Source organism: Neomonachus schauinslandi, chromosome 4 (assembly GCF_002201575.2).
Source record: "Neomonachus schauinslandi chromosome 4, ASM220157v2, whole genome shotgun sequence".
In the NCBI taxonomy this organism is placed as follows: domain Eukaryota; kingdom Metazoa; phylum Chordata; class Mammalia; order Carnivora; family Phocidae; genus Neomonachus; species Neomonachus schauinslandi.
In genome coordinates this window covers 90,512,154-90,537,648 of record NC_058406.1, presented here as the reverse complement: position 1 = coordinate 90,537,648, position 25,495 = coordinate 90,512,154, and the positions used below count along the sequence as shown (strand labels likewise).

The 25,495-nt window shown below is 40.4% G+C and overlaps 1 protein-coding gene across 2 annotated transcripts; it reads left to right on the top strand.

The window, feature by feature from the left end:
* Positions 1-1,008: 1,008 nt before the first annotated feature.
* Positions 1,009-25,027, top strand: PSMA5 (proteasome 20S subunit alpha 5). Of its 2 annotated transcripts, none has more exons than XM_021689959.1 (9): positions 1,009-1,176; positions 5,907-5,973; positions 13,138-13,264; positions 15,517-15,584; positions 16,693-16,800; positions 16,943-17,001; positions 17,546-17,648; positions 19,069-19,155; positions 24,785-25,027. In XM_021689959.1, exons 1-9 carry the CDS (start codon positions 1,148-1,150, stop codon positions 24,860-24,862), a joined length of 726 nt encoding a protein of 241 aa, XP_021545634.1. In that variant the 5' UTR covers positions 1,009-1,147; the 3' UTR covers positions 24,863-25,027. The 2 variants fall into 2 exon arrangements, with proteins under 2 accessions (XP_021545634.1, XP_021545635.1); XM_021689960.1 differs by having other exon boundaries at positions 1,056-1,070.
* Positions 25,028-25,495: the final 468 nt, after the last annotated feature.

Below are 25,495 nucleotides of genomic sequence, written 5' to 3'. Positions count from 1 at the left end.
AGACGTATTTCTACATTCCCTCCACGACTGAAATGCTTTGGTCATTTACAAACCTAACCTAGGACCATATATGAACTTTTCTTGAGAGATACGGGGCCTGGAGAAGTTAAGACTTGACCAGTGGTATCATACTGATTGGAATGAAACCCTGGCATTTCCCTTTCAGTCATACACTGCCTATCAATGGCTTCTTAACTGGCTATCTTTCTTGAACAAATAATTCATTTTACAGCCTTTCCTGAAGCTGTGAAGTTGTTCTCCTACCTTAGGGAAGGGAAGCAGGGAGCACGAAGCACAAAAAGGCGGCACCGTCAGCTAAATTCTCCATGAATGACAGAAAAAGCAGTGAGCCATACGAATCCCAGATCCAAGGCTCGGCGTTAGCGGATCTAAAACCTGTACTGGGGAGGGCGGGGGGAGGGCAAGGAGTGGAAGGAAGTGCAGGTAAAATTACCCTGACCAGGCGGCAACTTGGAGACTTTTTCCCGCTGACGAAAACCCACCAACTTTTCTCAAACGAACCACGCGGTAGGGTGGGCAGAAGCGAATGGACTCGCCCACAGCGCCCGCTCACACCCACGGTAGCGCCCCCCATCACCTCCCACGGCGAGTCCTGGAGCGCACCACACAGCGCCTTGGAGAGACCGCACCAGATCCGGAAGAGCCGGGAATCCGCGAAAGGCTGGGCGGGTGCACGGCGCGGAGAAAAATGGGACCAACGTACTCCGGCGCGGATTACTGGAGCATATCAAACCAGAGTTCAGACAGCTCAACTCTCCGTACAAGGTCTCCCGATTGCCAATCTTAGGGGGGGGTCATACCTCGTCTAAAAGAACTCTCCCCACGCACCTTCGGCTCCGAGCGCACTAGCAATCACCCGCGATTTAAGCAGAACGACGGCCCTCGTCCCGCCCTCCCTGAAACCAACCCAGGCCAGGCACGGCGGCACGTTGGCCCAATCACCTCGGCGGGAACTAAGACCAACCAATAGGAGGCAGGCACAGGAGGGCGGGCTAAGTCGCGGGCGCACGCGCAGTTGGGAGCAGGGCCTCGCTTCTGTGGTGGTGTGGGTGAGTTGGGTGCTGGTGGACTCGTGTTGGCCCTCAAAAACCCCGCGTAGCCGCTGCCACCCTCTCCTGCCCTCACCATGTTCCTCACCCGGTCTGAGTACGACAGGTCTGTGCGTCGGGGGAAATGGGGTCGGGGTTATGGGTGGGCAGGACTGGGGCCCGGTCCCGGCCTGGGTTCTGCCGTGTCATGGGGCGCCCCAGGAACCCGAGTCTGGCCGGGCCTGGGGATCTCTTGCCCTCCCTGGCGCCCGCAGTGATTCCCCAAGCTAGACGCGCGCCGGGTCCTACCGCTGAGTCACTACTAGGTCCTGACTGGGTGCGGAAGTGAGAAGCTCCGCTTTGTGCTTGAGGAAGAAGGCTCAGGGGCCGGGACTCTGACCTTTAACCCGGAGAAGTCCAGGGGTCACCCCTTCCCCCGTTCATCATTTCGTGAGGAGTATGACTGCCTTTTTAGAAAATGTGAACGTGTTGCCTGGAAGAAAAAGCAACTAGAGATTCTTTAATGGCTTTCGTAATTTCAGCTCCCCTTTCTAGGGAAACAACCTCGTTTTCCGTTTCTTAGTCGTGGAAATAGAGCAGCCTTTTCTTTGAGATGCTGGGATGTATACTTTCTGCGAAAGCGCTAAGGCATTCTCAGGTATGCACAGATAGAGTGTGGAGTCTGATTTTATAGGAACTAGTTCTCAAGAGTTTCCTCATCACGCTGATTCCACTAGACCTAGGCTTTTCTGACTCTTTAAGAAGCTTGAAGCAAGTTAGTTTGTGTGTGTTAAGGCCAGATCTGTTTTTCGAAATTAAGGTTGTGAGATTGTTGTATTTATTTAAAAAAAAAAACACTTCTCAGGGCTTGGAAATGCTGAGTAATATTAAATTGTACATATTTATGCTGTAGACATTTTTACTTTCAGTTTCTGCTTTGGTCAGTTAGGTTTTCACATAACTATGAAAGTTTTGTGTTTATTTTTTAAGCCAGGAAAGGCAGATTTTTCTTTCCTACCAGGTCCTTAGAAGCTCCATTTTTTGTCAGAGTATATGTTGACCTTGTCAAAAGTTTTTATCACCTGGAACTACCACTTTTTTATCCTTTTACTGACTCAGAATATATATGTGAAGTTTTAAAACTGACAGCTTTTCCTACTGTTCTATAAAATGACTATTAGTATTTATCTTCCCGAGCATTAAAAAGAATCATCTTTGGGTGATAGAATTTTGAGTTAGGGTGTGTATGATAGAAATTGTAATTATCAAAAAGCCTTTATTAAGGTTTTGTGATCCTTAGCTTCCTCAACGATTGCTTTGTGTTACTCATTTTTGTATCTTCCCAAGAATGTCTAAAATACAGCTTTTTAAAATTCACTTAGCTAATATACTTGAATGCTTGCTGTGTACAAGGCACTGTTCTAGTTGCTGGCCATACAGCAGTGAACAATATCAAGATCCTTGCTCTCATATGGGAGACTGTCTTTTAAAGAACTATTTACAAAAATAACTGTAGTGTGAGTCAGAGTGTATTCATGTCATTAGAGAAATTCAAATCAAGTACTACAGAAGTTTTGTTGAGAGAGATTGCACTCAATATTAGGGGATCATTGAAAACTTTGAAAAAGAACTGGTATTTACCCTGAGTCTTGAGAAAGAGTAAGATTTTAATAAATATGGACTGTGAGAGTCAGTAGTTTTGAGGCCAAGAATATAGGATGCACAAAGGAGGGACAATGGGAAAGCACAGTGAATGTTTGGGAAAATTCTGTTCTGTATGGCACATGTGATGCATGTATGGGAATGGTGAACTATGGGAAAAACAGGTTGGTGCTAGATATTGAATGTTTTTTTTATGTGTGGTTATGGAGTTTGGGTCTTACTCTTTAGGCAACCATGTGCTATTAATTTTCATTTTAAGAAGATGTGTTTTGCAGAGATTATTTGACTGGAATAGAGGAAAGAGTGAGTCAATACCAGTTAGAAGGCTATTATAATAGGTGAAAGGTAATGAGGGCATTGAGAATGAAAGAAGAGTGTTGAGTTACTATGTGGGAGGAATTGATGTGACTTGGCATATTAATATGGGAGATGGGGAGAAATGAGTCAGATCATTCAGAACTTTCTAGCTTGGGGAACTGGGAGATTGGAGATGTTTTGAAATAAAAATGAAATACGAATGGCAGGAGATGGAGCTGATTTTGCAAGGATGGCTGGATTTAAAGAGATATTTCAGATTGGAAAATGTTGAGTGTTCGGTGCTAATGGGATATTCAAGTAAAAATGCTCAGGAGGCAATTAAATTAGTCAGGGAAGAGGTCAAACTGGTAATAGAGATTTTAAAGTAGTTGGTACTTAGTGTAAATGAAATAACCCAGGGAAACAGTAAAGTTTGAGCAGAGGGCCAAGAGCAGAGCCCACGTTAGAATGTAGTTAATACCTCACTAGGATGAAGTGCTTGAATTAGAGTGAAAATACTATATTCACATAATACTTTACACATTTCAAAGTTCTTTCCTACTCCATGCAATTCAATATTATCTGTGACAGAGGCAGCATAGGTTTTGGTTTTTGTTTTTCATTTGAGGGAATTAAAGCTAGTTGCAGAACTAGAACTTAATTCCAGGTCTTCTGTCCTCACCTTTCACTCAGTGATTTTTAAAAATTGTTCCTGGGACGCCTGGGTGGCTCATTTGGTTAAGCATCTGACCGGGCTCAGGTCATGATCTCAGGGTTCTGGGATTGAGTCCTGAGTCAGGCTCCCCACTCAACATGGAGGAGTCTGCTTGTCCCTTTCTTGTCTCTCTCCCTCTGCTCCAGCCCCTGCTCGTGCTCTCTTTCTCTCTGTCTCTCAAACAAATTGAATCTTTTAAAAAAAAAAAAATTGTTCCTTATAGGTCATAACTTTTTTTTTTTTTTTAAGATTTTATTTATTCATTTGACAGAGAGAGCACAAGCAGGGGGAGTGGCAGGCAGAGGGAGAGGGAAAAGCAGGCTCCGGAGCCTGATGTGGGGCCCGATGCCAGGACCCTGGGATCATGACCTGAGCTGAGGCAGATGCTTAACCACCTGAACTACCCAGGCGCCCTGAGTTCTGAACTTTTTTTTTTTTTTAAGATTTTATTTATTTATTCATAAGAGACAGAGAGAGAGAGGCAGGCTCCCCGCTGAGCAGGGAGCCTGATGCGGGACTCGATCCCAGGACCCTGGGATCATGACCTGAGCCGAAGGCAGACGCTTAACCATCTGAGCCACCCAGGCACCCCCGAGTTCTGAACTTTTTTTTTTTTAAAGATTTTTTATTTATTCATTTGAGAGAGAGAATGAGAGACAGAGAGCATGAGAGGGAGGAAGGTCAGAGGGAGAAGCAGACTCCCCACCAAGCAGGGAGCCCGATGCGGGATTCGATCCCGGGACTCCAGGATCATGACCTGAGCCGAAGGCAGTCGCTTAACCAACTGAGCCACCCAGGCGCCCCCGGAGTTCTGAACTTTTTAAATGACCTCTGGGACAAGTGGGATACTGGGATTGTGGGATTCTCCTTTCACTTCTGATTTAACCCAGAATAATAATTCCCAGAGGCAGTATGGTGGAATAGTTAAAAGCTTGGACTCTGCAGTCGCATTGCCTAAATTCTAAATCCACCTCTGCTTCTTATATGCTGAGTGACTTTGGGTAAATTATTTAACCTCTTTGTGTCTCAACTGTGAAATAGTATCATAGGATTATTTTGAGGATTAAATGAGTTAAGTCATTTAGAGGTTTATAGCAATGCCAGGCATATAGTAGATGTGCAGTAAATGTCAACTTGTATTATTACCTGTTTTATATTTGGGGCTATATATAAAATATTTTTTGAAGAAAGTTTTTGCTAAAACAGATTTGAAAATGCTGCATTATATATCATATTACATATTATAAAATCCAAACTCCATAAACCAGGGATCATAACTATTTTCATTCACTTGAGTTCAAGTATTTTTGAAGTATTCATTGTGTTCTGAAAACTTTTATAGCTGAGACCATGACTGATGCCACTTCTTCATAGTGATTTCCAAAAGAATGGAGCAAAGAAAGGTGGGGAAGTGTTTTGGAGAGAAAAAGAAGTCTGGCATGTAATTGGTATAAATATGTGTGGAATAAATAAACTAGCCTAGGCTTTAGGAACTGCACAGATCTCAGTCTATTAAGATACCAGTCCTAATTCATAGAAATAAATAGAGAAATGTACCTGTAACTGACTTTTACTGAAAAGTAAGATATTAACAGCAAATGTATGTAATGGGAAGAGGATAAGGATAAATGCTTATTTTCTTGGGAATTGCCTGGTAGTTTTGGGGCATGAATTTACTGAAGGAATTGCAGATTGATTCAGGATTGAGACAGAAAGCCACCTCTTCTCATTTGATCAGTTTGAAGTCTCTGGGAGTAGGACAGAAGTATTCCATACATAAGTTCCATTTTCTTGAAAAGCTGTTAAATGTACAAAAAAATAGCTCCAGATTGTTGTGGGTGAAGGAGGATAATGACAACATACACATCTTGTAGCCATTTGAGCTAGATGTCAAGGAACTTGAGTTTTGTTTATCTACGCTTATTTTTTCTGACAATTTTTTTTAATTTTTTTTTTTTTAAGATTTTTTATTTATTTGAGAGAGAGAGAATGAGAGACAGAGAGCATGAGAGGGAGGAGGGTCAGAGGGAGAAGGAGACTCCCTGCTGAGCAGGGAGCCCGATGTGGGACTCCATCCCGGGACTCCAGGATCATGACCTGAGCTGAAGGCAGTCACTTAACCAACTGAGCCACCCAGGCGCCCCTTTTCTGACAATTTTTAATACTTTTTTTTTTAATTATAGGGGCGTGAATACTTTTTCTCCTGAAGGAAGATTATTTCAAGTGGAATATGCCATTGAAGCTATCAAGGTATAGTATCAAGTGGCAAGTTTTTGAAATTTCATGGCAACCTAATGCTTTGCTGGCAGAACATTTGGAGTAAATGTGTTTTAGCTCCTTTTTTAGAAAATATTCTTTATCTCCCTTTAACCAACTACTAACCATTTTATTTTTTTTTTTTTAAGATTTTATTTATTTATTAGAGAGAGAGCACACACACAAGCTGGGGGAAGGGCAGAGGGAGAGGGAGAAGCAGACTCCCTGCTGAGCAGGGAGCCCTACGATGGGGCTTGATCCCAGGACCCTGAGATCATGACCTGAGCCGAAGGCAGACACTTAACCTACTGAGCCACCCAGCACCCCTACTAACCATTTTAATAGCAATTTCCATCTCATTCCTAAAACCTTTTGAACAGATAACTGCTTCATAATTATGTAGCTTTTTCTCAGCGGGGCTGGAGGGACATGCTTGTGTTCATAATCTTCTTGGCTATAAAGAGAGGAGTATAGAAATCTAGAGTTAGCACCTGGAGATATTTTGAACAAATCATTTAACTGATCACCTGTGTTCTTATTAGTAAAGTTGTGGATTTGTACTAGACACTTTTAGGACTGAATAAGAGATGTGTCTTGTTATCTAATAACAAAATTAAATAGTTTCAACCAGTATTAAGAAAATTAGTAAGTAAGCTATCAGTACTTAAAGTTAGTTATCACATGAGATGTGCATTTGTTGAATTATGGATAATCTAAATTCTGATATAGATTGTCCAGGATAAGGTCCAAGGCATCAGTATTTTTAAGGATTCCCTCAGTGATTCTGATATCTAGCAAGGGTTGAGAATCCCTGATCTAGTCCAGCCCTTTACCCTGTGCTTCAGAATATTTTCTCCCAAGATGGCTCATTTCTGTTAGAAAACAATTCATAATGGTTAAGAAATTTATCCTTGTATTGAATGAAAAGTCTAGCTTCCTGAAGTTTCCTTCCTTTGGCCCTAGTTTTGCCCTTGAACCATACAGGACGTTGAAACCTTCTCCAAAGACAATTCCTTGCATAATTGAAGAGGGCTACTGTGTTTCTCTCTAAGTTACTTATTTTAGAAAGAATGTATGGTTTTATGAGAATCTGGAAAAGGGCAAAAGAGATTTCGGTTAGTTGAAGACATAGAAATAAAAGTGGATGCACTATGATAGATGGTGGGCCAGCTACAAGTGCCTGTCTCTGTTTCTGATCATGTTTGCCCTATGTTGAAACCATACAGTACTATGAAGTATGAAACTATCAAGCTGTGGCATTTATTTTGAGCCTCTAAAGACAACAGTCCCACCCAGATGTGCAAACCAAGAATAAGCCTCAGTTTTTTGGGGTTTCTCCTTTAAGCTCCTTACTGCTAGTGATTTCCAGATTGCTTAAAGATAATTAGGTAGCATCTGATCTCTAGCCTTATGTTGGACTAAGATAGAAATAGCCATGTGACCCTTAATAGATGTGACTTAACCTGTGTGAAAATAACCTGGTTGTTGCCTTGACCACTTATGAGTCGCCAATGAGAAAGCAATTTGATAACCTTAAGTATTCAGTAGTATGAAAGGAGATGGAGAAATGACTAAGAATGGCTGACAAGTAGAAATTGTCGTTTAGAGGTACCGTATGGATGGCATGGGTGAGATACAGCCAGCAGAAGTGGAAAAAAATTGCCTTTAGAGTAGGTTTTTTGGGGAAAGGAAGGATAATCTGTGGCAGTATCAAAATTACCATATTATACGGAGCATCTGGTCATTGGTTACTATGAGTTATACTAAAGAAGTACTACATAGAATCAGTTCAAATGTTCTCTCACTTCTCTTCTCCATTTCCCCCGTCTCCACCAAGGGGTGGGTGAAGTTTAGGCAGAACTGTAATACTGAAACATCTGGGGGTAAATGTAAGTGTTCAAAAGAAAATTATCTTGATTTTGATATATTTTATAAAGTAGACTGTCTTGAAAATATTAACCCTTTTTTTGGAGTGAAAGCTTAGGAAGTTATTTAAGTTGGAGACCAAATTGAACAGACTGAGAATTTATTCTCGTAATATGAGAATGGTTCATCCATAAAATAATTATAGTACCCAGGGACTGTTTACGTTTTGGACCAGATAACTCTTTGTTCGGGGACCATTCTGTGCAAGGTAGAATGTTTAGCAGAATCCCTGGCCTCTACCTGTTAGATTACCAGTAGCACTCAATTTCCAACTGTGACAACCAAAAATGTCTCCAGACTTTGCCCTCCAGACACATATCCTCTAGAGGGTAAAATGGGTCCCTGGTTGAGAACAACTCTGCTAGATAAAATTTAAAAGGAGGTATGAATTCTGTCCTGCTCTGTTCAGTTGGAGATTTAAGAGCAATACACAATACATAAAACAACTAGAGAACAACTAAGTGCCAAATAAATTCTCTGATAATATTTTCTGATTAAAAATTTCATTCTTGGGGCGCCTGGGTGGCTCAGTCATTAAGCGTCTGCCTTCGGCTCAGGTCATGATCCCAGGGTGCTGGGATCGAGCCCCACGTCGGGCTACCTGCTCAGTGGGAAGCCTGCTTCTCCCTCTCCCACTCCCCCTGCTTGTGTTCCTGCTCTTGCTATCTCTCTCTGTGAAATAAATAAATAAAATCTTAAAAAAAAAAAAAAATTCATTCTTAAGGCATACCTGTATGTAGTTTTAGAGTCAGAAGATAAAATAATTATATAAACTTTGTAACAAAAACAGCAATCCCTGAGGACTAACCCCTTTACCTTCAGCTTCCTAAAGGCAACACTTTAAAGTCTTTTAGCTGATAATTTTCTTGGCATTTACTTCCGTATTTCAAGCACAGACTTACATATTTTTGTTTTGTTTTGCTTAGGCATTATCCACAGACTTTATATTATGGAGAATGATGATTTCTGCCCCCACTGACACATGTAGAGAGACAGACAGATATCCCACACACATACAATTTCCTACTGGGGTGGCGGTAAGGCAACCCACTCTATACCATATATATCATAATTTTGTAAGATCATTAGTCAACATTTATATCAGTATGACTATGTAAATGCCATTCACAGCTGAGCCATTTTTCCGTTTCTGCACAATATTTTCCTGGGAGTTGAGAACTCTCTTTTTAAAAACATTTGCTTAATTTAATATATGAATGTCATAAAATCATCCCCAAAGTCTCTCCAGGTTGTATATATCTTCTCAAAACATCCAGGCACATTAAATATCCTATTAAAGATTCTTAAGGGCACCTGGGTGGCTCAGTTGGTTAAGCGACTGCCTTCGGCTCAGGTCATGATCCTGGAGTCCCGGGATCGAGTCCCACGTCGGGCTCCCTGCTCGGCGGGGAGTCTGCCTCTCTCTCTGACCCTCCCCCCTCTCATGCTCTCTATCTCATTCTCTTTCTCAAATAAATAAATAAAATCTTTAAAAAAAAAAAAAGATTCTTAAATAGGGGTGCCTGTTCTTGTTTTGTTTTGTTTAGAATTCTTTTTTTTTTTTTTAAGATTTTATTTATTTGTTTGACAGAGACACACAAAGAGAGGGAGCACAAGCAGGGGGAGTGGGAGACGCAGAAGCAGGCTTCCCACTGAGCAGGGAGCCTGATTCGGGGCTTGATCCCAGGACTCTGGGATCATGACCTGAGCCAAAGGCAGACGCTTAACGACTGAGCCACCCAGGTTACCCCTGGGTGGCTCAGTTAGTTAAACATCCAACTCTTGATTTCAGCTCAGGTCATGATCTTAGGGTGGTGGAATTGAGCCCCAAGTCAGCCTCTGCGTTCAGCAGGGAGTCTGCTTGAGATTCTCTCCCTCTGCACCTCCCCTTTCTTGCATGTGCACACTCTCTCTCTCAAATAAATAAATCTTAAAAAAAAAAAAAAAAGATCCTTAAATATGTCTTTGAACCTTCTCACCTGCTGCAGTCTGGACTAGATCTCTGGGCATACTGCCTAGCTGTATATACTCAGGATATTCTGTCAACATCATCCTAGGGATTCCTTTTAACTCCCTCTTGTGTTAGCTCCTATGTGTCATCCTTTTTTCTTTTCATGTATTCCTTCAGTTTGGTAAAGGTTCTCCAGTAGTTTCATAAGAAAGTATTTTTAATTTCCAAGCTCTTACGTTTTTTCCTCTTTCTTATTAGTATCCTAGTCTTGTCTTGTGGATGAAATATATTCTTTTTCTTTAAGGATTTTTTTAAAAGATTTATTTATTGAGAGAGAGAGAGTAGCAGGGGGAGGGGCAGAGGGAGAGGGAGAGAATCTCAAGCAGACTCCCTGCTGAGTGCAGAGCCTGACGGCAGGGCTCAATCCCAGGACCCCAAGATCATGACCCAAATCAAAGGCAGACATTTAACCGACCGAGTCACCCAGGCGCCCCAAGGATTTTTTTTTTTTTAAGTTTTCTTTCGATTTTTTTCCTTCTTGAATTGGTTAGATTCTTTCTTTCTTTCTTTCTTTTTTCTTTCTTTCTCTCTCTTTCTTTCTTTCTTTCTTCCCTTCCTCCTTTCCTCCCTAGTTTATTTATTTAAGTAATCCCTACACCCAATGCAGGGCTTGAACTCACAACCCTGAGATCAAGAGTTACATGCTCTTCCAAGTGAGTCAGCCAGGTGCCCTGAACTGGTTAGATTTTTTAGAGCTGTGGTTTTCAAGCTGCAAGTGTTGACCCATTAGTAGTCATTGAAATCAATTTAGTGGATCATGGAAGCATTTCTTTTTGAGTGGAATAGAACAGGAGATACTAGAATGCCTTGCTCATAGTATTGGTGAATGTTTCATCGTATTTTTTTCCATGTTGTTTCTGTTACATTTATTTGTATCTTTTTGTGTTTTGATCATGATACAAAATATATTTCTTAATGTAGATTTTGTAGATTTCAAAAAGTTTGAAAACCACTGCTCCAGAGAAAACTGCCCCTTCTCATTTCATGCCTCAGGGTGTTTCGCCTACTAGCTTCTGAGAGCTGGATGGGGAAAGAAGGCTGAAGTTCTTAACATTAAGCTTGTCAATTTTTACTTAATACCCCTGTTTCCACTCTAGTAGTCCTGTTTTTTACTGTGCTTAGTGTTCCCCAATCCAAAGACCACCCTGTTTTACACTCTCCAGAGTCTTCTACAGGAGTTGGGGTGGAGACCATCATCGAGCTTTACAGCACAGGGGAGGGGATCTGGAAATTTGTTCTTAGGTAGATATTGAACGATCTTGCAATTTTTAGTTCCTCTGTTTCTACTTCCAATGGTCCTTGATGCCACCATTTCCTTTTTTGAGGGTTCTATGATATAAATCAGGTTGTTTCTTGATTTTCTTTACTACTTTAGGATTCAGAACCCATCTTCTTTTTTCGAAATTTTGTTGCTGTGTCTTTGCCCATTTTCTTTATCCTAGTATATTTGTGCATCCCCCCCTCCCCTGGCCGACTGTCGTTTAATCTTGTACTATTGCCAGGCTGGGGGAAGGAGTAGAGCTAATGTGTGTGTTCGGTCTACATCTTTAACTAGAAGTATGAACACTCATTTTTTTTTTTTTACACAAAATTCTTTAACAGTTCATCTCCTATAGTTATGCATGTAAACACCGATTAAGAAAATATATAAGCGGCGCCTGGGTGGCTCAGTTAGTTAAGTGTCTGCCTTCAGCTCATAATCTCAGGGTTCTGGGATTGAGCCCCATATTGGGCTCCTTGCTCAGCGGGGAGCCTGCTTCTCCCTCTCCCTCTGCTGCCTCCCCTGCTTGTGCTCTCTCTCTGTCAAATAAATAAATAAATAATCTTTAAAAAAATGAATGAAATCTTAAAACAGTGAACTTTAAAAATATATATATAATAAAAAGCTGGTATATGCATTTAAAAACACTTATAAGGTCACAACTTTACACATTTGAAAAATAATACATCTGTGTATGAGACATGATCATTCAGTGTACAGACATGTTAAACATGTTATGCATAATGATTCATGGAATTCTTTGGACTCCTTTGCAATAACAGGTTCCAGGAGTCTGATGATTGCACTGGCAGGCATTGCTTTGTAGGACCAACTAAATAATGGAAATTCAGAGGAAAGAGCACATTTAGTCATCGAAGGCTTTATGAATGGTGGGTGGAATTTGAATTTTTACCATGCTAAAGAGCTTGAACTTGATCCAGAGAGAAGATTGTATTCCAAGGGAAAGAAGGCATGAGCAGAGGTGTGAAGGTAGGGGATAGTATGGCATGAGAAAATGGGTTGGGCTATACCTGGTGGATTTTGTTGGAGAATAATGAGTAATAAAGTTGGAAGAGAAAAGTGAGGTTAGGTTTTGAGGACTCTGGAAGCTTATGTGGATTTTATGTTACAGGCAATATATGGAGATGTTAATTCTTCAGAGAAGAAGTATAATGAAAATAGCACTTTATTAAATCAGTCAGGCCATAACATGAAATATACATTTAGAGAGAGATTAAGTTGGGGGGCCTAAGTAGGAGGCTGTTGATGTAATCTAGGCATATAAGAAGAATGACTAAATTTGTTACTCATTTATTATGTGCCAGGCACAATTTTAAGCGTTTTATATATTAACACATTTACTCTTCTTGATGTATTTTATAGATAAACAGACATAGAGGGATGGTGACTAGGCTAGTGTCATGGAGATGGGAAGATGAAATTAAGCTATATTGTAAACTGCTAGTGACCTCAAAAGATTATTTTTATGTTGGTGGTGGTGTTTGTGTTTCTTTTTTTCTTGTCTCCTCCCCTCCTTTTTTTTTTTAAGTACATTACTTTTTTGGAGGTCATGTTGTAGATTTGAGAAATACTACCTTTTGGGACAGGTCAAGATAGCAGAGGTGAAAAGAAAAACTTTCGAGTTTTATTACTTTTTTGCCCACTGTGTTTAGAACTTTAGAGTCTGCTACTCCAAAATGCTGGCATTAAAGGTGATCATGTTCCAGATGTTTTCAAGAACTTAGTGAACTTTCTCTTTAGAAGAACAAAATTCTATAAATCAGTGCTCTTGCCATTGATAGGAATAGTACATTACTTATTAGGGTGCTGCTTATTCTCTGCATGCTAGGTATGGCTGATTGAAGCTTTTATCTTGTGAAGTTATTCAGAGAGATTCCTGGTGAGTATGTGAGACTGTTCTTTGAGCTGTACATGATAACCATAATGCATTTCTTTTTAGCTTGGTTCTACAGCCATTGGGATCCAGACATCAGAGGGTGTGTGCCTAGCTGTGGAGAAGAGAATTACCTCCCCACTCATGGAGCCAAGCAGCATTGAGAAAATTGTAGAGATTGATGCTCACATAGGTAAGGAATAGGGGAAAGCTGTTCTGTAGGATCTGGCTTGGGTTAATTAATCTTTGGTGTTCCAAGGGAGATGTATTAGATGAACATCTTATCCCCTTGTTAGCTATTATTTTTCAGGTAGTAGGCAAGTGTGCATAATGTAGAGCTCACCTACTCCCAGAAGTTCCTTTCTCCTTCAAATTTAGACTTGGCAAATGCAGTGGTTGTTGAAATATGTAAAGGTTAAATCATAGGCCAGCTCCCTATGATTGTTGGGTCTTCAGTGATGCATAATGTTAGTCCTGGTAGGAAACCACCAGGAGCAGAGGATTATGTGGAAAACTAGAGATAAATTCTGAAAAGAGGACTTCTTAAAGATCTTTAGGGTGACTAAGGGTCAGAGAGCATAAGACTATTAGACTGAGCAGATCAGTCCACTTCCTCTGTTTTCAGATTTATGTTTTTACTCCCTGCCCCCCCCATCCCCCACCCACTCCCCAGCACTCCTTTTCTTGGTCTCTTTAAATTCCCCTGCCTTAGTTTCTGGCATCACTGTAGCTTTACAGGGTGAGTAGTTCTGCTTATTTATAGTGTGACATTTTAGTTGGCTCTCCAGATTTTCTTAACCCACTAGTCATCTTATTGATGAAACATCGGTAAAATAATTACTTGAAGCCCTCAGAATCAAATGCCATGGTGACTCTGTGAGCTTGACATTCTTTCTTTCATAGAGAAACTGAGATTTAGTCTTTTAAGATTAGAACATTGTGGCTGCTTTATCTCAAGTCACCTGTCTTTTGGAGATAGAGCAGTGTCACTTCATTCAGCAAATTGAGAACCTACTGTGTGCCAGATAATGCTAGTCAGCAAGGATACAGAGAGAAATGAGACATAGTCCTCGTCTTTCAGAAGCATATAGCCTAATAGTGGAGGTGGACATGTAAATAAGTAAATGCAATTGAGTGATGTAGGTAGGTATTAAGAAAGGCTGTAGTATGTGTTTAGTAGGGGTACAAAGGAGAAAATAGTTTTGTCTGGGGCCAATGGTAATGGGTATTCAAAAAAGGATTCCATAAAGGTGAAGCTTGAGCTGAGTTGAAGTGTAGAAGATCAGGAAGTGTTCACCAAGCGAACAAGTGTCTGGGTATAGCAAGGGAGACACTCTGGTTAGAGGGAATAGAAATGAGCAAACCCTTGATGGTGTAAAATGTGGAATACCCTGGCACAGCAGTATGACTGGGAGGTGGACTGTAGCAAGAAGTGAGTCTGGGATCAGACAGTGGAAGTTCTTTTTACCATGCTAAAGAGCTTGAACTTGATCCTTTTGCATTGATGAGAAAGATCTTAAGCATTGAGGTAATATGATCAGATTAGTATTTTAGAAAGACCATTCTGATAACAAGGTTGCAGGTAGAGTGAAGGGGGCTGAGATTAAATGTAGGGAGACCAGGTAAGAAATTTGCTTTAATCCACATGGAGATGATGAGGGCTTTAACTAAAGCAATAGCCAGAGAATGGAGAAAGTAAGGATTAATGCCAGACATGTTAATTCAATAGAGACTGATAGAATTTGAGATCTAATTGGTTGTGAGGGTCAGGGAGTCTAAAAGGGAAAGAACTTGATTTGAGTTGGTGGTATGTCCAAGTAGATATATTAAGGGAGTCATTTGGCTTTATAGGGTTTGAAATGTGGGAACAAGGCTTAGGCTGGCAATACAAATTTTGAGTCATGGTGTATAAAGTAAAAGCCATAACCTTGGCATCTTGGACTTTTAGGCAAACTTTCTCTCTAAACTATTTGGTTTGTATTTGGTCAGGGAGGTGAAAAAGCTTTTGATTTTTCAAAGCTTTTTTCAAAGTGGGCTCTTCCACTATAGCTCATAGTAAGATGATTATTTTTTATCTTAATTTCTTCTGTTGGGATGTTATTGTTCACTTAGTTTGAAAGTGCATTGTGGTCTACAAAAAGTGCTAAAGGGATGTTTAAGGATGTAATATGTGGAAATTCATTTTGGCTGTTCTTCTCTGTCTTCTGTCATAATTAATATTGGGCTTCTATGTTATTGTGGATGTTTTTTATTTATTTGTAATATAATTATACTTGTGTTCAATACAGATAATCAAATAATTTCCCATCTTACCTCTTGGGTATATTGCTATGGGATTGCTATGTGGCTGTCATGGTTCCATTCTAGTATTTCAGTATTTCCTGAGTGGATGAAAGAATCCTGCAAGGATTTGGCCCCTGGGTCACTATTGCTTTTACATTGCAGGTTGTGCCATGAGTGGGCTAATTGCTGATGCTAAGACTTTAATTGATAAAGCCAGAGTGGAGACACAGGTAAAATTAGCATCATCTCTCCTTTTTCCCATGATGCTTGAGTTTCTTGTTAAATGATGATATAGCTGCCTGAGCTGTATTGCAGTTATCTGTGTCAATATCAGATATAGCTCTTGGGAGTGATTTTGGGTAGAATCCCTAGTTTATAACTTTCTGAGATTTGGAGTCTAGCCATTCAACCATTGCAGCTTTAAGGAAGCCCTGGCAAATAGTGCTGACAGTCTCTTGCTTCTTTTTGATTTGCCATATTAAAGCAAGCTTTGCACTGCATTCTGTTCCCTAATTGACTTTCTGTGGGAGCACCATAGCAGGAAGTGGATGTAGCTAAGGGATATTCTACCCTAACTGCCTTTGGTGTTGGGCTTGTAAATAACAGCTCTCCTGTGGCAAGTAATGTTATGTACCAGGTGACAAATACTGGTCAGGAATACTGATATTTTCTGCTTGGAGAGTAGACCAGTAAGGAAAAAAAAATCTGATTTGTAAAATTTTTTGCACTTATTTGCAACTTCGCTGTCAGTACTTAATGTAAAAGTAAGTCATTAATTTAAACACCAACACAATGATGAGATAGGGTCTTTGAGGGAAAGTGGCACTTAGCTATTAGCATTCACTTTGTGAAAAGACTAAGCTTGGTGCTGCAAGGGGTTAACTCTGTTTTTCAATGGAGTAATCCTCTAGTCTGTCGTTGCTTAGAGTCCTTTTGATCAGAGTTTATTTCCAGAGCTATTTCTCTTCCTTTCATGTAGTCCCAAGCATTCAAGTTTAGTGTTAAGGAAAACACAATGGAGCTGAGCATTCAGTTTGCAATCGTAGTTCACAGGGATGTGTGTAGTGAGATGGTGGGCTGCTTTAATGCTTTTCTTATTTAAAAGGTAGACCATTTAGGGGCACCTGTGTGGCTCAGTCAGTTAAGCGTCCAACTCTTGATTTCAGCTCAGGTCATGATCTCAGGGTTGTGGGGCATTGTACTTTGTGCTCAGTAGAGAGTCTGCTTGAGATTCTCTCTCCCCCTCTGCCCCCACCGCACATCCTCGCTCGCTCTCAAATAAATAAATCTTAAAAAAAAAAAAAAGAAGAGGTAGACCATGTTTTGCTCTTCTTCTAGAACCATTGGTTCACCTACAATGAGACAATGACAGTGGAGAGTGTGACTCAGGCTGTGTCCAATCTCGCTCTACAGTTTGGAGAAGAAGATGCAGATCCAGGTGCCATGGTGAGTGTAGTGTTTGTGTCAAGTTTTCTTGCTGTTCTAAGGGACCTAGGACATTTGTCCTCTGAACCTACCTTTCCCAGCCCATTTCACCACCTACTTCAAAGGCCATTTATCTTAATACCTCTTGTTTTTTTGGTTCTAGTCTCGTCCCTTTGGAGTAGCACTGTTATTTGGAGGAGTTGATGAGAAAGGACCCCAGCTGTAAGAATAATTTGCCATTTTTTCCTGCTTCTTTTTTGGTAGAATTATTTTAATTTGGGATGGGGACTGGTTATTTAAATCAACTGAGAAGACTATTGTAGAATTACAAGAAATAAAGGGCTTCTAAATTCTAAAGTTCAGTAATTGTGTGCTGTTTATACAAAGACAAATTTGGGGATTCTATGAAGAACTCGTCCTATTGGCACCACTGCTAATTCTGGAAAGAATTAAAAGTAACTTTGTTACTATAGTCAGGATGTATTTTAGAGCTTTGCTTTAGAATGTTGATTTGATCCTTATCCTCAAGTATTTAGATAGGCATATTTATATCTCTTATACTTCTAAATCTCTGAGGAATTTATTAAACACTTTTAAAAAGATCTGGTTTCTCTAGGCACAGAATGTCTTTTGGACCTGTGCCTCAGTATTTCACTGGTTTCCTGGCCTCAGGGCCAAGCATTTATATTCTTCAGTGAGATGTTTGTTTCTTAAAATGGCACCACTCTTCAGCATTTTAATCCCCTTCTGTTGATGGGTTTTGCAGGTTTCACATGGACCCTTCCGGAACCTTTGTACAGTGTGATGCTCGAGCAATTGGCTCTGCTTCAGAGGGTGCCCAGAGCTCCTTACAAGAAGTTTACCATAAGGTAATTGAGCAGTCACAACTTTTATTATTATTTTTTAAATCGAGGTATAATTTACATACAATAAAATGGGCAGACCTTAAGAGTTCATTTCTAGGAGTTTGACAGTTCTATCTATCCTTATAACCACCACCTAAAACAAGATGTAGAACACTCCCCTCATTCCCTAAAATGCTTATCTCCTCTCCAGCCACCCTCTTCCTCCCTGGTAACCATGTTTACCACTAGAGATTAGTCTTGTCTCTTCTTGTCATTTTTATAAATGCATTCATACAGTTTGTATTGTGTGTTTGCCCTTTTTTGTTCAGTATATTGTTTTTGTTCAATATAATGTTCCATTCTTTTTTTTTTTTTTAAGATTTTATTTATTTACATGAGAGGGGGGAGGGTCAGAGGGAGAAGCAGACTCCCTGCTGAGCAGGGAGCCCGATGTGGGACTCGATCCTGGGACTCCAGTATCGTGACCTGAGCCAAAGGCAGTTGCTTAACCAGCTGAGCCACCCAGGCGCCCCTCCATTCAGGTTTTTGCACTTATCAGTAGTTAATGCTGAGTGGTATACCATGGTATAGATGTACCACAGTTTGTTTATCCTTTATCTTTACAGCTTTACTTAACAGTTATATTTCCTAGTCTGGCTCTTGAAGCAAGTAGGCATTTGGCACTTTTAATCTTGTGGGATGGGAGGGCTTGGTTTTGGGTAACTCATTCTTGTGGTTGAAGGCTGCCATATTTACGATTCACATGGTTCACACAGGGATACCTGGTTCCATGAACCCCTGGTAGTTTTGATTTTTATGTGTGGAAAAAATTGGGTTCATGGGTTCAGAACGGTACAAAAACAGATTTGCTAAACCAGTGGGCTACCTTTTTAGATCATTTGGGAATTCTGATTCATAGGATATTCCCAATATTATCTTGCTTCTATATTTTTTTTTTTTTTAAGATTTTTTTTTTTTTTTTATTTGAGAGAGAGAGCATATGAGAGGGGGGAGGGTCAGAGGGAGAAGCAGACTCCCTGCCGAGCAGGGAGCCCGATGCGGGACTCGATCCAGGGACTCCAGGATCATGACCTGAGCCGAAGGCAGTCGCTTAACCAACTGAGCCACCCAGGCGCCCATCTTGCTTCTATATTAAAAGAAGATAACTACAGAAGTGTAGCCCTTTCCACTTCTTCAAAGATCACTTATATGAAAGTTGGTGACTTGATCTGGTTCAAAATAAGACTTTTTTTTCTTTTGAATAAATGTACTTATTGGCAGTTTACTTGAATTCTAGAGATACTTCTAATGCACTGTACTTAATTACTAAGCTGCTTGATTTATTATTTGCTAAGACATTTCTTCAGGGAACTATAGGGGAAATCTTTGAAGGAAAGAGGGATTATATTATAATGGCTATTTTTCTTACCCTTTTTGTTTCAAGTCTATGACACTGAAAGAAGCCATCAAGTCTTCACTCATCATCCTCAAACAAGTAATGGAGGAGAAGCTGAATGCAACTAATATAGAGGTATTTTTCTGTTCTGTTGTTTTTTACTCAGATATCATAGCTCCCATTGCCGAAGATTGAATGGATGGAGATAATTGCATTTTTGTATGCTCAGCCCTTCAGAAGTTATTACTATCCTTTGAATAAGTGGTAACAGCAGAAGACAGAATTGGATGAGTTAAAGAGTGGAAGGGAGGTGGACAAAACAAGAGTGTGCTGCCTTCTCAAGGAGTTACTACTGTCCGCAGAAGGCAGCATTAAAGAAAAGGATTTGTCTTTTTAAGGATGAGAAAAGACTTGAAAATACTTTCATAGACTGACAAGAAACTAGTGTATAGAAAAATGTTAAAAGAAACAAAAGCAGGGATGCCTGGGTGGCTCAGTTGGTTGAGTGTCTGCCTGTGGCTCAGATTGTAGTCCTAGGGTCCTGGGATCGAGTCCCGCATCGGGCTCCTTGCTCAGCAGGGAGCCTGCTTTTCCCTCTGCCTGCTGCTTCCCCTGCTTGTGCCTTCTCTCTCTTTCTTTCTCTCTCTCTGACAAATAAATAAATAAAATCTTAAAAAAAAAAAAAGGAAACAAAAGCGGGGTTAGATAGTGATGGAGAAGGCTTAGTACAAATGAAGGAGTTGGTTTTGAAGAGCAGAGCTCATTCAGCTTTATACTGAATACCCATTATATGTCCAGTACTACACTAGATGCCAGGGATACAGACACAGAAAATCCAGTTCCCATTCAGGTAGTATACTGTGTAATATAGGGGACATATAGATAATAACAGCTTGAGGCAGTACTTCTGCAATAGTAATCAGAATGGATTGTCACAAGAACATGTAACTTATACTAGGACATTAGGAAAGCTGACTGGAAGAGGTGATGCTAAAGAAAAGAAGAGAAGGGTATTCCAGGAAGAGGGAACAGCCATGCACAAAGGCTCAAAGATATAAAATAACATTGTATGTAAAAGGGAATTTTTTAAAAAAGATTTATTTATTTATTTGAGAGAGTGCTTGCTTGAGCACAAGAGAACACAGTGTGGGGAGGGGCTGAGGGTGAGGGAGAATCCCAAGCGGACTTCCTGCTGAGCAGGGAGACCGATGAGGGGCTCGATCTCAGAATCCTGAGATCAATACCTGAGCTGAAACCAAGAGTTGGACCCTTAACCTGCTGAGCCACTAGGTAGCCCTGTAAAAGGGAACTTTGAGGGTTTTCTGACTGCTTGGGTGTGAGATAAATGCAAGGTAATGAGATAGAGATGACATGGGAGAGTTGTGGACCAGATTCTGACTGCCCTTATTTAGGATGCTAAGAGTAGATGGGGGAAAAGGAGGTAGTGGTGAGTAAAGATAGGGTCGGTTTGCAGGTGAATTGGGAGAGAGGTCCTGTATTTCCCTGGTGATTGTTTACATCATCTGCTCAGGGTGGGTGAATGCAACAGTAGAATTAAGGAGAATGGGAACTATGTGGAAGAATCATTATGGATAGGGAAAAAGGAAGACAGGGATGAGTAAAAGGATTGCTGGGCTATATTAAAATACTAATGGAGAAAAATAATTAAAAAAATAAACTAGGGGAGGCTGGAATCATCAAACAGTTATAAAAAGTCAGAATAGTAGGCATAGGATGTATGTATGTTATATTTCAATTAGACAAAATTTTTCAAGGCAATGCAGCTGTAATCACAAATCCTTAATTAAACCAATCAGCACTTACCAGGATATTTGTCAGTGGTACTCAGCATAGACTGAGATAATGTATGTTTGGGTTAATCCCTGTTGGAGGATTGCTGGTTCAGGGCCTATGAATGTCTCTCCAATAGAGCCAGCTTCCACAGGCTGCAGTGAGAGGGGCAAACTTGGATGCCAAAACAGGGGCTGGTCTAAAGGTGGGAAGGTCTGAGTGGAGTTGGAGAGAGGGGTGGAGGGTTGGGGCGTTGCTCCTTGAGCAGTAATGGGGAGAGAAGGGGTTTGGAATGGAAATGGAAAAACTTACTACATAAATATTGTTTTTTCACTTTCTTAGCAAAGATTTTTAAATACTTTCCCTTTCCAGTCTCTGAGACTATCAAGTGCAGCAAATGCAGTGATACCCCCTTCTTGACCCTTAGGAGGGATTTTGTCATATCCTTTTTAGTACTTTGTGTTTCTTGGTACTGAGTGAGATAGGGTCTTGGCATTTTTGCTGAGACTATCGTCTTCCCATGTCAGAGTAGTTCAGAGGTAGTTCTGTTGATTTCACAGTGAAAGTTCTCAGGCCTGCTTGGTTCAGCTGAAACTGCAAAGATTTTTAGCTCATTCAGTTTTGGTGTTGCTTTGAAAAGAGCATCAGATGTGTCTCCTTCATGTTCTATCATGAACTGCATTAATCCCTGACTATAGTTTTTTCATATTAAAACAAAAGGGCACTTTCACTTGTCCAAGACCGTTTACTCCACCAGTACTCTGATGTTTCGAAACCTGGCTGTCCATCAGTCTTTGGAAATGAGGCCCAGAAATCTGTATTTTTGAAGTCTCTTTGGGTGAGTCTCATGGTCAGTCTGAGAAGGTCAGGCATTTGGGAGCCACTGCTCTAGAGCCCATCTCTTTCATCTCTTTTAGGTCCCTGCTCCATCAGTTGTCCCTTGGATCCCCAGCCTCTCCTTCTCTACAAAAAAAAAATTTCCAAGTTGCGTCTTTTTTAGAAAACAAAACAGGGGCACCTGGGTGGCTCAGTCAGTTAAGCATCTGCAGCTCAGATCATGATCCCAGGGTCCTGGGATCAAGCCTCACATCGGGCTCCCTGCCCAGTGGGGAATCTGCTTCTCCCTCTGCTCCTCCCCCTGCTTGAGTCAGAGCTCTCTCTCTTGTTCTCGCTCTCTCAAATAAATAAATAAATAAAATCTTAGAAACAAAACAAAATCCACTTTTGTTAACTCCTCCCTCTACCTAGTATCCTGTCTTTAAAAAAAAATCAACTTTGTTGAGGTACAGCATACATACTGTAAAATGTGCCTATTTTAAGTACACAGTTCAGTGAATTTTGACAGATACATAATCCACCACCTCAATTAAGGTATAGAACATTTCTGTCATCCCAAAAAGTGTTCTTATGTCCCTTTTTAGTCAGTTCCTTCCCACTGATGTGTTTTTGTCCCTATGGATTTGTTTTGGGTGTTCTAGAATTCATATAAATGGGTCACACAGTATGTGCTCTTTTGTGTCTAACTTCTTTCACTCAGCATAATGATTTTGAGATTCATCCTGTGTGTATCAGTAGTCTGATACATTTTATTGCTGAGAGCTATACCATTCATCCTTTTCTGTAACCTTTATTGCTAGGTCTCTTCTCAGCAGAACCTATGTTCATTGTCCTCATTGCTTCCTCCTATTTATTCCTCAGTCGCTACCATTTGTTTCTGTTCTTAATATTTCCCTGAGACTGCTCTTTGCTAAGATAACTCCTGTTTGTCAGATTTCATGGTCACATTTTAGACCTATTATTTGACCTTTCTGAAGCAGACTACTCAATTTTTTTTTTTAATTTATTTGACAGAGAGAGACACAGCAAGAGAGGGAACACAAGCAGGGGGAGTGGGAGAGGGAGAAGCAGGCTTCCCGCCGAGCAGCGAGCCCGATGCGGAGCTCGATCCCAGGACCCTGGGACCATGACCTGAGCCAAAGGCAGACGCTTAACAACTGAGCCACCCAGGCGCCCCTGCTCCTCCACTTTAAGAGACAACTCAAGGGGCATGTGGGTGACTCAGTTGGTTAAGCATCTGACTCCTGATTTCTGCTCAGGTCATGATCTCAGGGTCATGAGATTGAGCCCCACTTTGGGCTCCCCACTCAGCATGGAGTCTGCTTAGGATTCTCTCTCTCCCTCTGCCCCTCACCTGCTCGCAGGCCCTCGAGTGCGTGCGTTCTCTCTCTCTCAAATAAATAAATAAATAAAATCTTTAAAAACAAAAAAAAGATACACAACCTAAAAGTTGCTTCTCTTTGAAACCTTCCTTGACTTCCCGTAGGTCACTCCTTTGTGGCTCTGCATAAGCTTAGCTCTGTTATAACACCTAACATTGAAAGCATTTGGCGTCCAGCACCCTTGGTAAATAAGATTTTCTTCATCTTTGGATCCCTAGTGCCTAGTACAATTATAACTAGTACTCAAGTGCTTAATAATTATTAATTGAATCTATGAAAGAAAATATCTGTTTTACCTGCTTCACAGAGGTTGTTTTGTTTTGTTTTGTTTTGTTTGTTTTGGATTGGTTTGGTTTGGGATTTTAGATTTATTTATTTGAGAGAGAGAGAGAGCATGGGGGGGGGGAGGAGGGAGAGGGGAGAATCTTAAGTAGACTCCCAGCTGAGCACAGGGTCCCACATGGGGCTCGATCCCACAACCCATGAGATCATGACCTGAAAATAATAAATATCATGTAATTGGATTGTGCTAATTCTGGCAATTTTCAAATTAAACCTATCAGTAATGAATATTACCAAAAATGCCCTAGTATGTTTAATTTTAAGGTCTAAAGACAAAGGCAATATGAGGAAATGACACTTAAAGCAAACAAAATAGCTTTTTGGCAAATGTGAAGTGGCACCTATTGCTCAGTATTGCCCCAAAACGTGGGGGACTATGTTATCAACAGAGGTGATGGAAAACTTGGTAGTTTTAGTTAAATTTGAAACTATCTTCTGACCCTGGTCTTATTGCTTAAATAGATTATATCTGGACTGTTGGTTATTACTGATATCTGTCAGTCACAAATGATTTCCTGTTGTCCGTGTCAGTGGAATCCTTTCATTTTCATGGCCAGTCCTTTTATTTATTTATTTATTTATTTATTTTATTTTTCTTAAAGATTTTTTTATTTTATTTATTTGAGAGCGAGCACAAGCTGGGGGAGGGACAGAGGGAGAAGCAGACTCCCCGCCGATCAGGGATCCCGATGCGGGGCTTGATCCCAGGACTCTGGTATCATGACCTGAGCTGAGGGCAGATGCTTAACCGCCTGAGCCACCCAGGTGACTCTCATGGCCAGTCCTTTTAAAAAAACAAAGCAAACTTTGTTGTTAAGTTGCCTTATGAACAATTTTAGAGAATACAATATACCTAATAATAATAGTTATTTAGTACTTATAATGTTGTAGGCAGTGTTGTAAGCACTTTACATATATTAACACATTTAATCTTCACAACTTCTGTATGAGTTAAGTGCTATTATTATCCCCATTTTTCTGATGGAAATTGAAACAGAGTGGCCAAGAAACAAAGGTCTCACACACACAAGCTTCACTTGCAAGTCTGTAAATACACTTTTAATATATTTCTAAAGGAATCAGTAATAGAAAAAAGTACTGACCCCATGTAATTTGCTGCTGCTTTTCTGGTCCTTGTTGAAGTAACTTCAAATAATGACAATGATGCCAGCCATTTGGTTAACTATTATGTGGTAAGTTAACCTCAAAATAGAAAATTTGGTCAATAAGAATTTTTATTTGGGAGTCAGAGAGCTATTTTAGGAACCTACGGCTGGAAAGGATATCCCTGGGACAGCAGATCCCTCAGTTCCTAATGAACAGCTGCATCCCTAACACAGCTTCTCCTGACCTAGTGCTTTCTGCAGAGTAATTGAGCCCAGCTCATTAACCCTTCTCTGCTTTCTTTCCAGCTAGCCACGGTGCAGCCCGGCCAGAATTTCCACATGTTCACAAAGGAAGAACTTGAAGAGGTTATCAAGGACATTTAAAGAAGCATGATCCTCAGAACTTCTCTGGGACAATTTCAGTTCTCCTAAATGCTTTTAACTTTTAATTCCAGCTCCTGTTCTTGGAAGATCTTCAATGTATGTGCATTTTTTTTATGATGTCTGTACATAAAGGCAGTTCTGAAATAAAGAAAAATTTAAAATTTGTTAATAGACTGTTCTAATGCAGTCTTTTGTTTGAAATGCTCATGTTAGGGGGCAAAAAGGATAGTAGTATTAATACCCCTACCCTACCAGAGTTATCTATTCTAAAATTGTTCTGGTATCTGTCTATAAGAGAATCAACTATCTCATGAATCCCTTGGTGTTGGCAAATGAACTCAAGCTAATCCAGCTCCTCCCAGGAATATTAATACCACTGTGAACCCATTTCAGTTCTGTAGTTTCTCTTGATTAAATAGGTACTTTTGCTGCTTTTCTTATTATGAAGATGTTAACAAATTGACTATAAAAAACATGTTTTGAGGGTTGGAGTTAATTAAGCCAACTGTAGTGTTGTCCCAGTTCTTGTGTCTTAATAGATAATTTGGAAAGAGATTTTCATTTTTAATGAAGTTAACTATAAAAGCTGCCATCTTATGACTCATTGAGATTATTTAAAGAATCAATCTTTTG